General features: G+C 36.6%; 1 protein-coding gene across 19 annotated transcripts in view; it reads left to right on the top strand.

The window, feature by feature from the left end:
- The window catches only part of scrib (scribbled planar cell polarity protein), a 77,645-nt gene extending 61,691 nt beyond the window's left edge, over positions 1-15,954 (top strand). For 9 of the 19 annotated variants that reach the window (XM_023326758.1, XM_023326764.1, XM_023326770.1 and 6 more), the window contains 12 exons: positions 195-245; positions 1,011-1,178; positions 1,969-2,128; positions 2,222-2,420; positions 2,514-2,603; positions 4,148-4,330; positions 5,281-5,421; positions 5,960-6,099; positions 7,504-7,541; positions 7,898-7,972; positions 10,776-10,827; positions 14,211-15,954. In XM_023326758.1, coding sequence (XP_023182526.1) covers positions 195-245; positions 1,011-1,178; positions 1,969-2,128; positions 2,222-2,420; positions 2,514-2,603; positions 4,148-4,330; positions 5,281-5,421; positions 5,960-6,099; positions 7,504-7,541; positions 7,898-7,972; positions 10,776-10,827; positions 14,211-14,341 — 1,428 coding nt within the window. In that variant the 3' untranslated portion in view covers positions 14,342-15,954. Of the gene's footprint in view, positions 1-194; positions 246-1,010; positions 1,179-1,968; positions 2,129-2,221; positions 2,421-2,513; positions 2,604-4,147; positions 4,331-5,280; positions 5,422-5,959; positions 6,100-7,503; positions 7,542-7,897; positions 7,973-10,775; positions 10,828-10,906; positions 10,937-14,210 lie in introns of all 19 variants that reach the window. The other 10 variants (XM_023326767.1, XM_023326771.1, XM_023326774.1 and 7 more) reach the window with 7 other exon arrangements.
- Positions 15,955-16,303: the final 349 nt, after the last annotated feature.

Below are 16,303 nucleotides of genomic sequence, written 5' to 3' on the forward strand. Positions count from 1 at the left end.
CTTAAATTTCATTCATAATAGTCTTAAAAAGTCTTACATTTGAGTTGGTGAAACCTGCAGAAACCTTGTCATCTGTTCATGTGTCGCTCATTCACCAATGTTTAATCTTGTTTTAATTTTTTTTTCTTGCCTGCTTAGTGTCTCTGTCTTCCTCCTGACTCCCCTGTTAATAATCTTTTTTTCTCTGCCAACAGGATCTGTATGGTGTGAGGAACAATTTTCACCCAAAGCAACCTTCACCAGAGGTCAGTAGAGATCAGAAAAAATTTGCAATCTGAAACGTGACACCAAACTCCTTGTTCAATTTATTTATATGCAGTTTAGCATCAGTTCACAGCATTTCAAGGTCCTTGACAAAAAGAAAGTCATTTAAACCCAATCATAAATGCATTTCAATTGATCATCATGATCAAACAGAGCATCAAGTTCAGTTTACTTTCAAATTAGCTTAAAAGATTTTAGAAGGAAATGCAGCAAATTGCATTGAATCATTAGCTGCCATAAAATAGCGCAAATTGAATGACAAAAATAAATTTAATTTGCTTAATGCAAACATCCCAATTTTGTTTTTGCACTTTTTTTGGTTGTATCAAAATGGATGATTTTCACAAAACTTATGCCAGTCAGATGATCAACAGCCGGGCGTTGCTACTGGCGAAAGCAGTGAAGAAGACAACAGGAAGTGGTTGAAGGATGATTTTTGTTTTTGTTTTTTTTGGACATGATGTAGCTGGCTCCACCAGAGCCCTCACAGCATCGTGCAGTTCATAAAAAAGTTGTGTTGAATACAAATAACAGATTTAGTTATGTTTATTTGAATTGTGTTTTATGGAAGGACTGGTAAAAAGTGAAAGAGTTGAAGTGGAAGAAGTTTGGCTCTCTATAACTTGGTCTGCAGTCCAACTAACGAGGTCAAACCTCATTCCTGCAAAGTTTTGTTTTACATCTTCAAATGGGAACGTTTGCATTCATAGCTGCTCTGACAGTCGGGATTTATCTGGCCTTTTCAGCCTGTGCTGAACGACGAGGTGTTTGATGATAGAAGTGAAGGTCAGGAAGGAGGTGGTGAGGGTCTGACCAGCAGGGTCTCCCCCCGGCCCTCCCTCTCCTCCGATCGACGGGACTATATGAGCCTGGCTGCCGTGCCGCGCTTCTCTAGAACCTCCGTGGAGCAGCAGGTATCCTCCGCCTCCGCGGCCGGAGCGACCCGACCGTTGTCTGGGGTGCTTGGCTTTGACCGGTGGTGGTTTCTGCTGTCAGCTACCGGCTTGACTTACAGCGGCTCTGAAATCAACTTCATGGTGTTGGGTTTTATTTAACTTCTTTCCTCTTGACTTTCCTTTTGGTTATGATGAATCGATTACTGAAATAATCATTAACTTATTTGGTAATTGTTAACTGAAATATACAGACTTAAAAAAAAGGCAATTTGCTGAAAGAACAACACACTCAGAGCAGCAATTAAGACAAAACTGGACAAAAAAATAGATATATTTTGGATTTAAGATGCATGTTCGACCCAAAACTTTCACCTAGTTTAAATTCTGTAAAATTGAAAAAAAAAAAAAAAACTCCTTTAAAGCACCTTTTGTTATCAAGTTATTAATCTGTTAATCCGGAAATAATCATCAGATTAGACCTAAACTGAGTTAAGTCAAACAGAAAGAATGTTTAAAGCATTTTTTGCTGTAAATGATTGTGTAAAGAAGTGTTTATTTTCTTATTTAAAAACAAAATTATTTGTTTACATGCATCTTTTAAAAGATTTCTAATGTAGTATACAAAAGGTTTTTAATGAAAACTTTTGAATATGACAATTGTTTTCATCCGATTAATCATCAGAATAATTGATTACAAGAATAATCATGAGTTTGCAGCCTCACTTCCATCTTTTGGCAGCAAATACATTGACGCAGCTTTAATTCCTGCCGTTTATCGTCTCGTCCTCCTACTGTTTTTTTCCGTCAGAGTCCGTCTTTTGGAGGTAAGAACAGCCCCGAGCAGCGCTCGTTCAGGGACAGACAGAAATATTTTGAGATTGACGTGAAGCAGCAGACGCCAGAGAAACCCAAACCCAGAGTCTCTCTCGTCGGAGAGGATGACCTCAAGAAAATGAGGGAGGAGGAAGGTTTGTTTTCAGCCTCCCAGAACCGATAAAAACAAAAAGCCGGAGATGTCTTTCCTCGAGTTTACCCTTCTCTGTCTCTTTGTTTCCTCCCAGAGAGGAAGTTTGAGCAGCGAGCGCGGGAGTACCTGATGGACGAAGAGGATGAGGACGAGGAAGAAGACCTGGCTAAGCAGGTGGAGCACATGAAGGCTACAGGAAAGGTTTTGTTAGACGGGGTTGAGTACAAGGTTGAGCCCGTTTCTACCCCGTCTCAGCACTGCTCCACTCCACTGAGCTTCACCGGCAGCTCTGGGTGAGAATCTGGCATCATTTGAGTTTTAATCTTTTCCATTTTGACTTTCTTTTTCAAACTGGCTTTTGATTTATTTGTTTTTTTTCTCTGTAGGCCTTCTTCGGTAGATGGGAAGGGCGACTCTCAGAGAAATTCACTGGAGGACAGCTTCAGGTTGGAGCAGAGACCAAACTCCATGACGGGGTGATTACAGTTTTTAAAAGTTATTTCTGAATGTCTACATGTGTTAGCCGCTTTATACATTTATATATACTCAAGTAAACATATTTTTACTCAAGTAAAAGTAAAAAGTAGCTGTCCAAGAAATTACACAAGAGTAGGCCTGTCACAATAACAAGTTTTGCTGGATGATGATATTGTTGTTTTAAGACCATTTTAAGTAATATATTAATAATGGCATAAAAATGACGCTTTAGGACAGGGGTGTCAAACTCATTTTCGTCTTGGACAAAATCAAGATCATAAATGTTCTTAAAGTTGTGCCAGAATATATTGACAAAACCCATTAATAAACTGTTAAAATATTCATAAATAGCAGTCTTTGTATTTTATAAATACTTCTTAAAATTAAATAATATTGAACATCTTTTCATTGTTCAGTCCCTCCAGGAGTTTGCGATTGTTTTGGGGATTTTTTGCTGTCAAAATCATTGATTTAGAAATATTTGGAATTTGGAATTTTGCAATATTTGCTCTTATGTATGATGTTACATGTGATTTTTTGTTACTTTCCATTTCGATCACTGACTGACATCAAATAAGTAAGAAATACTGCCTCCTACAGGAGAGAGTTAGCATCACTTAAATCAATGTTTTTCCACAATATTTGCTGAAAATTTGCATTAAACTTACAGTTATGCATTATCATGAAAAAATGCTGGGACCTGTTGACTTTATGTGAATTTCCACAATTGTGGAATCTCAGAAAACTGGAGAGACCGATTGATGTAATTTAGCATCTGGAGTCCAAAGGGCCACATAAAAAGCCATGGTGGGCCACATTTGGCCCCCGAGCCTTGAGTTTGACACATGTGCTCTAGGAGATTAATAATAAACTTAAATTTGTAAAGAACATTTAACACTGGAACCGGAAGACATTTTAGACATAAAAAAATAAAACACAACAACCAAAAACAATAAATAAAATGGAAATAATAACTACACAGCCGAACCCATAAATAATATGGATAATAATGTCTTAATGGTTTTTGAACCTTTCAAAACATATTAATCATCAGAATGGAAATTATTGAGTTAACTTTTCACACATTTAATTGATTAATTGAGACGGCATTACTCAAGAGTAAAAAGGTATTTGAGTAACTAATCAAAACATCCATCATTTAATATTTAAAAATTACACAGTAAGATTGGCAAGAATATAAAGTTATGTGGAAATTTTGGCATTTTAAGGACTGAAATGAAAGTAATTCATATAAATAACAAAATAAAGTGAAAAAATAATTCCTAATAATTTTTTTTCAATATAAACCTTGAACAATATGAAACTGTAACAAAAACTGCAGGTTTGTCATTCAGTGAAGTTAGTCACAGTGAATGGAGTATCCAGACATTTTATTCAAGTAAGAGTAGCAATACTTCATAATTAAGTTACTCAAGTAAAAGTAAAAAGTACTACATTGTAAAAATTCTTCTAAAAAGTTACTAAAGTAAATGTAACTAGTTGCTACCCAGCTCTGACCTCTACTGATGCTCCGTCTCGTCAGTCTGGTGTCGTCTTACCCCGGAGAGTCGGCGGCTCCCATCCGCACGGCCAAGGCGGAGCGCAGACATCAGGAGAGGCTCCGCATGCAGAGCCCTGAGCTCTCCGTGGCCCCAGACAAGGACCTGTCCCCTGCAGAGAAACGAGCGCTGGAAGCTGAGAAGAGAGCCATGTGGCGGGCGGCACGGTAACTGAAGCAAAAATACAAATATGATCACTTAAAACTGACATAGCAATGATTAGACATGAAAACAGAATTATTGCTTCAATTCACGTTCTTTTTATGAGTTCATAGAATAAATGCAATGTGAAAGACTAAACTAGGGGTCTGCAACCTTTACCGTACTCCTATGTCAGAGGTTTTCATGGAGTTAATTGCATAAAATTTCCTCAAGACGATTACTAAAAAGTAGAAGCAGAGATATGCTTTTTTATCCCATCGAAGAAAATGTATACATTTTGTTTGTTTTAGGTCTATTTTTAGATCTGTTTTTCTTATTAGTTTGGAAAATATATACTTTTTTGTTGTTATAATTTTCCACAAATATCTCATTGAAAAAAAAAATCTGTCTTTTTTTTTCAAAAGTTTGAGGTCTTTATTTTAAAACTTAAAAATAGAAATAAAATTGTTTAATTATCAAAGAAAAATTCTTTAGTAGATATTCATAAAAAAAAACTTGTTGCTCTAAACTGTTTTTTTTAATAGTGTGATTTACTAAACTGCACACAGTCTCTGCATTTAAAAGTGGAGAAAATAGCAGAAGTATTTCCAGTCATACTGTCAGTTTTGTTGTTTTATTTGCCATCTATAACTGAAATTTATCATGACAATAAATTATTTTTCTTAGAAGAAATTGTTCACGATAAATGCATCAGTCCACTTTGTCTTTAAGAACGACGCTGCTGAGTATTTGTTTGGTCTGTTTCCTTCTCCCTAATGTCACGTCTAATACGTATTTATTATTCCTGGTTTTCCTAATTTTCAGTGTTTTATCTTCCATTCTTGGGTTTTCTTCTCTTTTTTCTGTCTGTTTCCCTTTCTGTCTCCTCCTCATCCTTTTCCTTCATCCTGAAATTCCTTTCCTTTTCCTCCCGGCCCCTCTGTCGCCTCCCGTCTGTGTGGCCTGCGGGGCTCAGGCCCTATGGCCTAGAGGAGGATGTTAGACAGTATGAGCAGGACCTGGCAAAGAGGCTCTACCAAGCCCGAGTGAGGGCCTCTCAGGGTGCAGCCCCCCATGCTTCCTCCTCTACCTCCTCCTCTGCAGCCTCCCAGCTCAGGTCTGCTCCTCGGCTCCGACCGCTAGGGCCAGACGCGCGGCATCATGGGGGTTTGCTGGGGTGCTTTGGTTTTTCCGTATTTTGCTGTAGAGGCCAGATCCAGAAAGGTCCAAGCAGTAACACTAACAGTGCTTCTGTTGCCTTTCTACTTCTGTTTTTTCTTTTTTTGCTTCTGCACGTCCTTTGTGTTTTGTCTCTAGTTCGGTTTACCCCAACCTTTCCCTCCTCTGTCTCGTCCTTCCCGTAGAGCTCTTCTTTTCTTTGTGCCTTGCCGTTCTAGCGGTATGTGTATTAACACATGGCCCGCAGTAAGTTTGCAAGCTGATGAGGGTAAACCTACAGGCAGTAGGTCGTCCTTTTCCTGGAATGCCTTCCTTTATTTCTTTCATAAAATAAGACGATCACAGCAAACCAGGACAAGGAGCACCCGACATTAGTAGTGAATGGCCTACAACTTCCTCTGGAGTTTCTTGTCCTTGTTTCACGCCTCCGCCTTGGTGTCAGAGGACTTCCTTGAACCTGGTTGTTTCCTGTGTAGAATGAAGTCTCTGGAACAAGACGCACTGAAAGCTCAGATGGTCATTGCCAAAACTCGGGACGGAAAGAAGCGTGGGACACTAGACCAGCTGACGGAATCCCCGTCGCCGGCTCCGACGCCGTCTCCCACCCCCATGGAAGGTGAGACTTAAATCTCAGATTTACGTCTGATATCAATCAATTTTATTTAAAATTTCTGTTTGCTTTTTTTTCTGAAGAAGAAATGATGGAAAATATTTTGAAAATGTGGCTTTTCTTTTAGTCATCCCTTCTCTGAGTTATATGACGGAGAATTAGGGCCTGGCAACAAGAATGTTTTTTATTCCACCAAATATTGATTTCTGAACTCTTCCTGAGTTAAAACATTAGTACTGTTGTTTCTAAATTAACATGACCGTGTTTTCTTTGCATTATTTAAGGACTGAAAGCACTGCATCTTTTTTGTGAATTTGACCATTTCTGCATTTTCTGCAAATAAATACTACATTTTTGCTGGGAGTGTCAGTACTTCATAGAATAAAAGAACAATGTTTGTTTTACTCAAACATATACCTATTAACAGTAAAAACTGAGAAACTGATCATTTTAAGTGGTCTCTTACTTTTTCCTGAGGCTGTAGTAATAACATTAGCAGAAAAAGACACAATTTTACTAGAAAAAACATCCTAAAAGTGCAAGAAATAATCGTTTTAATAAGAAAAAGCTAAGTTATTAGGATCTGCAACTCGATTTGTGTAGCTCTTTCTTCAAAACAGAAAGTTGCACAATTGTTTCAAACTTGTCCAACTTACAATTTGATGCTGATGTGCTAAAAAAAATTAAGCATTTCTATTCAGTATTATCTTCACAAGATGCTCAACATTCCTCATTTCAATTTTTTATTTTTTATGTTGGAGTTCTGATAAATATTTATTCTGATAATGTTACAAATTTATACTCGTTATTTGAACCGTATTCTTGTAATAAAACGAAATAATTGTAGCCTGGCCCTAATGGTCCATCCTAACGTTGAATTCAAAGTCCAAATAAATAGAAGCTTGTTAAACAAGATGACGGCCTTGGGCATACTGACATCACGGGGAATCCATATTTTTCAAAAACCAAAAACTTTGATTTATTGCAAGCCCTAGGAAAATGTGCAACTTATCATCTCAAACGTATTTTTGAACTTTCTTCACATTTAGCTTAAAACTACAAACTTGACAGAGCAACGCAAACTATTGCATTAATGTTATATGAAAAGAAGACAATGGTTTTCAAAATACTTTTGATGTAGAAATCTGAAAAGTGTGGAGTGTTTGTGTATTTATCCTTCAGCTTCCAATCTTTCAGATTTTTATTTGTAAAAAGAAAATGTCGTCTTTTCATCTCCTCTTCCTGCTGATCCTCTGCTTAGCGCTGCTTTCTGTATTTTGAGCTTGTAATGTGACAAAATGTGGAAAAATTCTGCACTCTTACAAAACGCTGCGTGTTTATGATGATGATGTATAGAAAGGTTGAAATGTTGTGTTGACTAAAACATGTTTTTTTTAAATTTCCTGACAGAGCTCAGTCCTCGAGCATTAACCTCTCCAGGCAGGCTGGTAAGCTTCACCTTTTGATTTTACTCCTCTTCACCCTTTGAGGTTTTCTTGCTTTAACTTGGAGAGCTTCTTTAAATAACAGTTTTTTTAACGTTAAGTCCAGTTTTTAGAGCTTTAAGATCAAAACCAGGTTCTTCGTTGATGAGCTGGTGAGAGGACATTTCCTACATTGCCATAAATCCACCATCCTGCTTGATGTCAGTAAACTGACACACATTGCTCTCCATCATTTGCCTCCGCTGGTTCATCCATTAGCCTATTTGCCTCCTCTTCCTCTCTATTTTCCCCCCACTCTCCTGTTTTCATCCTCCACCTCTCCCTCGCTTTTTGCTCATCCCTGTTTGCTATCCTTCTAGTCCCTGTCATCAAAGAAGTTTGACTACCGACAGTTTGCCGCCATTCCTTCTTCCAAACCCGTATACGACATTCAGGTATTGGCTGCATGCTCAGCTCCGGGGGGCCGCCGCCCCATCCCGCCCCGGCCTCTTCCCTCCCTCTTTACCCCCCTGGCTTTCCCTGCTGCCTCCCCTAAAGTTACTGTTGATCAAGAGGCATCAGTGTGGCTGCAGTCTTGGTCGTGGCTCAGTGGTAGGCGTGTGGTGCACTAACTTGTACTTCACAAGAAAAGAAACGTTGAAATAATGCTCTCTTTCTCTCATATAAAAACATTATCAGTAACCATTCACAGCTTTATATAACTCTATGCTAACTAATCACTATGAAACGGTGAAACTTGCCTGCTGCAGACATGGACTTTCTGATTCCACTAACCTGAATCGGTTATGGCTACAAATCCAGCATCTCTCTCACTCTCGTTCACTCCCATCCTCCTTGTCCATGCATGGGTCATGACATTTCAGGCAGAAGAACTTCTTCTCATCTTCTTGCTCTTTAAAACTTTGGTGTCCTCCTTTTGTCGTCATTTTGTTCCCTTATGGACGAGTGAAGCTAATTAGCTTGCAGCCAGGAGAGTGTAGGAGAGGTGATTTGATACCATCTAGTGGTCAGAGTGTGAACTACATGTGTTTCAGGAAGGCAATGGGGCCAACTCATGGATAAACTCAGTAAATAATCTAAGTTGTGCAATAAAAATAGATATTTTTAGGCTCACTAACATCTTCTGCACCTTATATATTAGAAGAGACGATATATGACCAAAATTCTCACTTATTTCTAATTTTAGGTTTGAAGCTTTTTAGCGACACTAGGCAACTAGGGAAAGGAAATGAGTGACACTAGTATTAATATGCAATAATTTAGAAATGGTGAATTTATTTTGCTTTTAGAACTTTGCATCTAAGGCAGGAGTTTAAAACTTATTTTTATTTCAGGCCACATTAAGATCACGAATGTGCTTAAAGAGCCAGTTATGGCAAAATATGTGATAAAATGACACATAAAGCTGTTAAAATAGGAATATAAAGTTAAATAATTCTGAACATATTTTTGCATTAATGTAATTTGGCAGAATACAGACAAACGCTGTATTGTTTTTGATAGATGAAAACAATATTTAGACACACAATGAGCAGTAGTCTGTGACCTGTACAATCCAGTCATTGTAGGCCTTCGTCCAGCAAAATTAAAGCCGCAAATGTTAGCTGACCTTTCGTTAAACATCTGCGGTAGTAAATTTGTTGCAATTTTTTGTCAACAATCATACTTCTAGCTTTAAGTTTTATGTAGAGGAAATGTTATAAATACATTTTCTTCAAGATCCTGATATTTGTGAAAATTACAAAGAAAAAAGCACAGAATTTCCCACATTTATAGATCTATAAATATATTATCAGGACGTTTAGCATCAATATATTAGCAGAGCGTTTAGCATCATTCTGGAAATTGCATTAAATTAAAAATAAGACCTGGATTTATTTACCTCTATTTAAAAAGTTGTGATCAGTTTTAGACAGTTATCTAAAATATATTGAAATTCAGTTTGTAAAACTGATTTAATGTTGTAAAAAATGGGAAAGAAATTCCTGGAACTGTCCAGCAAAGGAAATTTACTGAATTTAGCTTGAATTAAAACACTAATGATAAAAAAAAAAACATCTACTTGACTATTGCTCAATCTTACTTGAGCAATAGCAGCATCAATAAAATAATCAACATATTGATTTTGAACAGTCTGTCTTATTCCTTAAAGTGGATCTAATTAGCATCATATCCAAATTTATACTACTAGTAGGTACAAGGTTCAAACTTATAATCTCTAAGTAATTTAACATTTGATTGACTGTAAAAACACTTGTAATATTTTTTGCACGATTGGGTATAAATTCAGGCATTAAAGGGTTGAGAATAATTTCATAATGTCTCCTGTGGAGGAGAGGATGCAGGGGAAACCTGTGGTTGTCCCGGTCTTTGGGTCTTATTTGTGTGCGTCTGTCGGTTTTAGCGTCGGGTTCAGTGTGGCGTCTGATCTGTTGGCAGTGACGTCTGTTTGCTTCATTTGGTTTTAGTACGTTTACATGTTGTATCTTTGTTTATTACGGATGGTTGGTAATTTCTGATCTTCATATAAACTCAGAAACTAATGTGTTGGTACCACAAGGTGGCAGTAATGCACCAAATGTATTTCTAGTGGACCTATTAACCAAAATTCACATTTTGCACATTTTTATACTTCCATTAGGTCTCAATTGCTTGTAAAAACGGCCTAAGCACTTAAAATAACCAAACAGCCAAAAACAGTTACTTCTTTTTGTCAATAAGTATTTTTATGGGTGTCTGGAAAATGAACCCTTTCGAAAATCTCCGAAATGTATCATCACAAATCAGCAGGCACTACACTATTACGTAGCAACACCAGAGAAGCCCAGCCCGTAACCTAGCAACCCAGCTGAGCTCCGGCATGTTTGGTCAGCTGGTTTTATCGCTGTATGTACAATGACTGCTGGAAGTGTTTTGTTGTTGACTTGCCTCCAGAAACCACTTGCTGCATCCTTGTTGGTTGTGCAGGAAGCTCCACTTCTGCTCTTCAAGGATATACAATTGTATAATTGGGCATCTGCTTGCAGCCATTTTGACAACTTCTACATCGATTCTCCTGTTTGGGTTTCTGGTGGGAGTGGGGTTGTGGTAGAGTAGATAATCTTCTGAAGGTTCAATGACAGGTCGCTACCCTGCCAGCTCCTCAACTCAAACGGTGAAAGATTACTGTGGGAAACAGGTTATTAAAGCATTTTATCACCATCTCCCTCTTATTCATTAAAGCCTGTTTTTTCACAGACCCCTGATGCAGCAGAGGAAGTGCAATACATCGACGCCTCCAGTAATGCTGGTATGTACGGTTTCATTTTGCACTGAAACGAACTTCAAAAATTGTTTTACCTCAACCTGTTCTATTCCCTTTAATTCAGGTAACTACCAGGACTAAGCAGCTCATATTGGTAGGATCTTGTGTGCATGTGTGTGTTGGCTGGATGTGTGAGGGGAGTTTGTTTGTGTCGGTCTAACCTGCAAGTTGTGTGGCAAAGCTTGGGTTCAGGTTCTTCTGCTTCTGCTGTCCTGATCTGCAAAATGTATGTTGGGTCAGAACCATTGCAAGGTGGCTCTAAAGACTTCAAGTCTTTCTTTCAAGAAACTGCAGTTCATGTTAATGTTGCATCTGTTTGGGTTTTTGAGTAAAATTGTCTATTTATCTGTTTTATTTGAGTAAAGTCGTCTATTTAGTTGTTTTATTTGAGTAAATTTGTCTATGTAGCTGTTTTATTTGAGTAAAGTCGTCTATTTAGTTGTTTTATTTGAGTAAATTTGTCTATTTATCTGTTTTATTTGAGTAAAGTCGTCTATTTAGTTGTTTTATTTGAGTAAATTTGTCTATTTAGCTGTTTTATTTGAGTAAAGTCGTCTATTTATCTGTTTTATTTGAGTAAAGTCGTCTATTTATCTGTTTTATTTGAGTAAAGTCGTCTATTTAGCTGTTTTATTTGAGTAAAGTCGTCTATTTAGCTGTTTTATTTGAGTAAAGTCGTCTATTTAGCTGTTTTATTTGAGTAAAGTCGTCTATTTATCTGTTTTATTTGAGTAAAGTCGTCTATTTAGCTGTTTTATTTGAGTAAAGTCGTCTATTTAGTTGTTTTATTTGAGTAAAGTCGTCTATTTAGCTGTTTTATTTGAGTAAAGTCGTCTATGTAGCTGTTTTATTTGAGTAAAGTCGTCTATTTAGTTGTTTCATTTGAGTAAAGTCGTCTATTTAGCTGTTTTATTTGAGTAAAGTCGTCTATGTAGCTGTTTTATTTGAGTAAATATGTCTATTTAGCTGTTTTATTTGAGTAAAGTCGTCTATTTAGTTGTTTTATTTGAGTAAAGTCGTCTATGTAGCTGTTTTATTTGAGTAAATTTGTCTATGTAGCTGTTTTATTTGAGTAAATTTGTCTATGTAGCTGTTTTATTTGAGTAAAGTCGTCTATGTAGCTGTTTTATTTGAGTAAATTTGTCTATGTAGCTGTTTTATTTGAGTAAATTTGTCTATGTAGCTGTTTTATTTGAGTAAAGTCGTCTATGTAGCTGTTTTATTTGAGTAAATTTGTCTATGTAGCTGTTTTATTTGAGTAAATTTGTCTATGTAGCTGTTTTATTTGAGTAAATTTGTCTATGTAGCTGTTTTATTTGAGTAAATTTGTCTATGTAGCTGTTTTATTTGAGTAAATTTGTCTATGTAGCTGTTTTATTTGAGTAAATTTGTCTATGTAGCTGTTTTATTTGAGTAAAGTCGTCTATGTAGCTGTTTTATTTGAGTAAAGTCGTCTATTTAGCTGTTTTATTTGAGTAAAGTCGTCTATGTAGCTGTTTTATTTGAGTAAATTTGTCTATGTAGCTGTTTTATTTGAGTAAATTTGTCTATTTAGTTGTTTTATTTGAGTAAAGTCGTCTATTTAGCTGTTTTATTTGAGTAAAGTCGTCTATTTAGCTGTTTTATTTGAGTAAAGTCGTCTATTTATCTGTTTTATTTGAGTAAAGTCGTCTATTTATCTGTTTTATTTGAGTAAAGTCGTCTATTTATCTGTTTTATTTGAGTAAATTTGTCTATGTAGCTGTTTTATTTGAGTAAAGTCGTCTATGTAGCTGTTTTATTTGAGTAAATTTGTCTATGTAGCTGTTTTATTTGAGTAAAGTCGTCTATGTAGCTGTTTTATTTGAGTAAAGTCGTCTATTTAGCTGTTTTATTTGAGTAAAGTCGTCTATTTATCTGTTTTATTTGAGTAAAGTCGTCTATTTATCTGTTTTATTTGAGTAAAGTCGTCTATTTATCTGTTTTATTTGAGTAAAGTCGTCTATTTAGTTGTTTTATTTGAGTAAAGTCGTCTATTTAGCTGTTTTATTTGAGTAAAGTCGTCTATTTATCTGTTTTATTTGAGTAAAGTCGTCTATTTAGCTGTTTTATTTGAGTAAAGTCGTCTATTTAGCTGTTTTATTTGAGTAAAGTCGTCTATTTAGCTGTTTTATTTGAGTAAAGTCGTCTATGTAGCTGTTTTATTTGAGTAAAGTCGTCTATTTAGCTGTTTTATTTGAGTAAATTTGTCTATGTAGCTGTTTTATTTGAGTAAAGTCGTCTATGTAGCTGTTTTATTTGAGTAAATTTGTCTATGTAGCTGTTTTATTTGAGTAAAGTCGTCTATGTAGCTGTTTTATTTGAGTAAATTTGTCTATGTAGCTGTTTTATTTGAGTAAAGTCGTCTATGTAGCTGTTTTATTTGCAACGGAGATGTGGCCAGTTTATAGAGACACACCAGTTATTGTTCTTCTATTGGCCAGATTCCAGTTTCAGATAAATTCTTACTGGCAACAACCTTGATGAACTGTCAATTTGTCTGTCAAGCACACCAGAGATGCTGAAAATGTCTTTCCTCTTTAATTACTTCCGCACTACAGAGTGTTTAAAGCACATATAAAGTCTTTAAATTTGCCTACTAATGCATCTGTATTGTGTTTGCGTATTGGATTTAAGCTGGATGAGCTCTCAGTACTTCAATAACTGCATGGATTTGTTTTTAGGTTGAACTAATAATTAATGAGGTCTTTAACACTGTCCCTGAAAGGACTTCAGGATCCTTTGGACTCATGTAGAAATGCATAAATTTGACACCCAAGCAATGTCTGCAAATAACAACAATAGACGACGAGGCCTCTTCTCTTAGTATATTAGGGGTTAACTTTTGCTTCAAAAATTTATCAGATGGCACGCTGGAAAAGACTTTTGTTGTGCAAAAGGGAGTTAAGATTATCACTGAAATGGTCTAATCCTAAAATAGCTTCTCAGTGCAAAACATTTTACTTTATTTTTTTCAAAGAACTTGAAAGCTGAATGAGTATAACAAACCTGTGCACCAATCTGATGGTTGAGTGATGCAGATAACAGGTTAAAAACAAATGTTTTTGTTGTTGTGCTCATATGGCTGCAATTAACTCAATAAAAAAATTACAATTAAAAACACAACAGGAACCTTAAAGTGGGACCTGAATAAATCTAGCCGTCCTCTCTGGTGCATGTAAACAGAAATGATTTGAAATCTGGGTTTTCTCGCTGCTGATTCTGCTGTTTTCTAGCTGCTGCTGCTCAGTATGGGACGCATCTTGCAGGTTTCAGGGCGGTTTCGACGCAGCTGTTTATCAAAAGAACACATTTAAAAAGTATTTTTGTGTTGCTTTGTGTTTCTGCAGGGCACGGCCCTGAAGTGGAGGCTCCCATCCCGCTGCCCGCCACCTCGGCCCTGGAGGAGATGGCCCTCTACAGCAACAAACGCAAACTGAGGCAGGGCCGCCGCAGCCTGGAAGCCGCTGTGCCGACGTAACACAACCAAAAACATTAACCCAGAGAGGTCGGCTCTCCAAATATAACCACTGCAAAGACTCTGAAGCTTTTAGTCGCCACATAGATACTCACCTATATCCTGTGTGCCAGTCTTGCCTTTATAGTCTGTGGGTGAGTCGGCGAACTCCATACCTGGACGGGACGAGTCGGTGTGGTTAGCTAGGATTGCAACTTGCAGATGAATTATTTTCTTAAATCTTCTGTTTGCCTCGTAGATCAGATCTATTTTAACTTGAGGGTGATCAAAGTTTTTAGTTTTCTTTCTTTTTATATATATATATATATCGCTGCACCATTGTGATGTCGCTGTTATGAAAAAAAGCATAGTGGAAACAGGAAATGAGAAGAAATGGGTTATAGTTTTACTAACTTCAGCGATTAGATTGTAAAGTGTCTGTTTTTAATGATTTGGGGTGTAAATATTAACTGAGGAGGGAACAGCTTGCTACCTTCATCGTCGCATATGGTGGAAAATCGTTTCTCTTGAAGCACATATCGTTTATTCACTGCCACTGTATCATAATTTATTATCATTTTAGACGAATCGAAGGCCTTCATTCTACATTTTTAATCCTTTTGAACTCAAGATGAGTTCCTAATACTCATCTGCATATCACTACTTATATTTACTTTATAAAAACACTTAAATTACAGGAGGAATTGTTGTAAACATGATTTAACTGTTTGGAAGAACGCGTCTACTTGCTGGTTTCTCAACCCTGCAGCCTCTGTTCAGACTAACCCTCGTTACATTCCCCTACAGAGAGGACAACTACACTGGACACAGCAGCAGCAAATACTCCCCAATTGAGAGTATTAATACTTGGGATCATGCATTTTGTCATTTATCAATGGTACTTACCCTTCTAAGGGTATTGTGTGTTTTTGAATTTTTTATTTTTTTTAAATCAATGTGAACCGTTAATGCTACCCTAGCATCTTTTGTGTTATCTGGCAATTTTTTTTTTTTTTAACCACAGTGATTTGAAGGTAGCAGGGAGTTTTATTTTTCCAACTATGGTTAACTTAAATCTGATGCCACTGAAAAAAAAAATCATTTATTGTGTGAATAATGTACAAAAACTGTAAGGAAGAAGAGAAAATATGGGTTGGAAACTGAGCCTGTCTGGACTGCTGAAGCATCTGGGTGAGGTTGAGGCTTGGTGTTGGGATGCTCTCCATATAAACTGGGAGAGCTGCAAAACATTCTGCAGAATCACAGCATCGTAGCATTTTGTTAATTTAATCTAGGGTCTATGATTACTTTTCCATGTTGCTCTCACTGACTGAAATTCAGTTTATCATTTGCTGTTTGTTTTTTTCTTATTTTATTTGTAGGCAACTACTTTTTTTTTTCCCAGAAGAGTTTCACTACATTGATGCCGTGTTTTTATGTTTTCTGTGTTTCTTATTTTTGTCTCGAGTTCTTTTTGGGGGTTTTAACTTGCTAACAGGCCAGAGGGTTTGGGGTCAGACGTCCTAGGGTCAAGGGTTATAGCTCATATAAGACTGTAACTAGTGAATTTGTACAACCAAAGAAGTCTATTTTGTGGTTCAGGAATAATAAATTTTACTTTTCATTTAAGAAGCTAATCCAGTCTGTTGTCGTTTGTGCTTGGACAGCATGTGAAACAAAAAGAACGTAAAGTTAAGGTGTACGCCCCACCTGTGAAATTATAAGTTTGTGGAAACTTTCCTTGTCTCAGATATTACAGAATTATCATAATTATGAGGAATTTATACTTTAGATTCAATTAAAAGTACTGAACTTAAACATGGTACATTATAAAAGTTACTCTATGTAACATTTATAAAGAAAAAAAATTACATGTATTTGTTAAAACTGTCACTATGTCGTGACATAGTGACAGGGATTGTTTGAATCCCTAGTAGGAGACTAGGGATGCAAACTGCCTGAAAATACACGAACCGCAAAGGTTAA

Source organism: Xiphophorus maculatus, chromosome 21 (assembly GCF_002775205.1).
Source record: "Xiphophorus maculatus strain JP 163 A chromosome 21, X_maculatus-5.0-male, whole genome shotgun sequence".
NCBI lineage: Eukaryota > Metazoa > Chordata > Actinopteri > Cyprinodontiformes > Poeciliidae > Xiphophorus > Xiphophorus maculatus.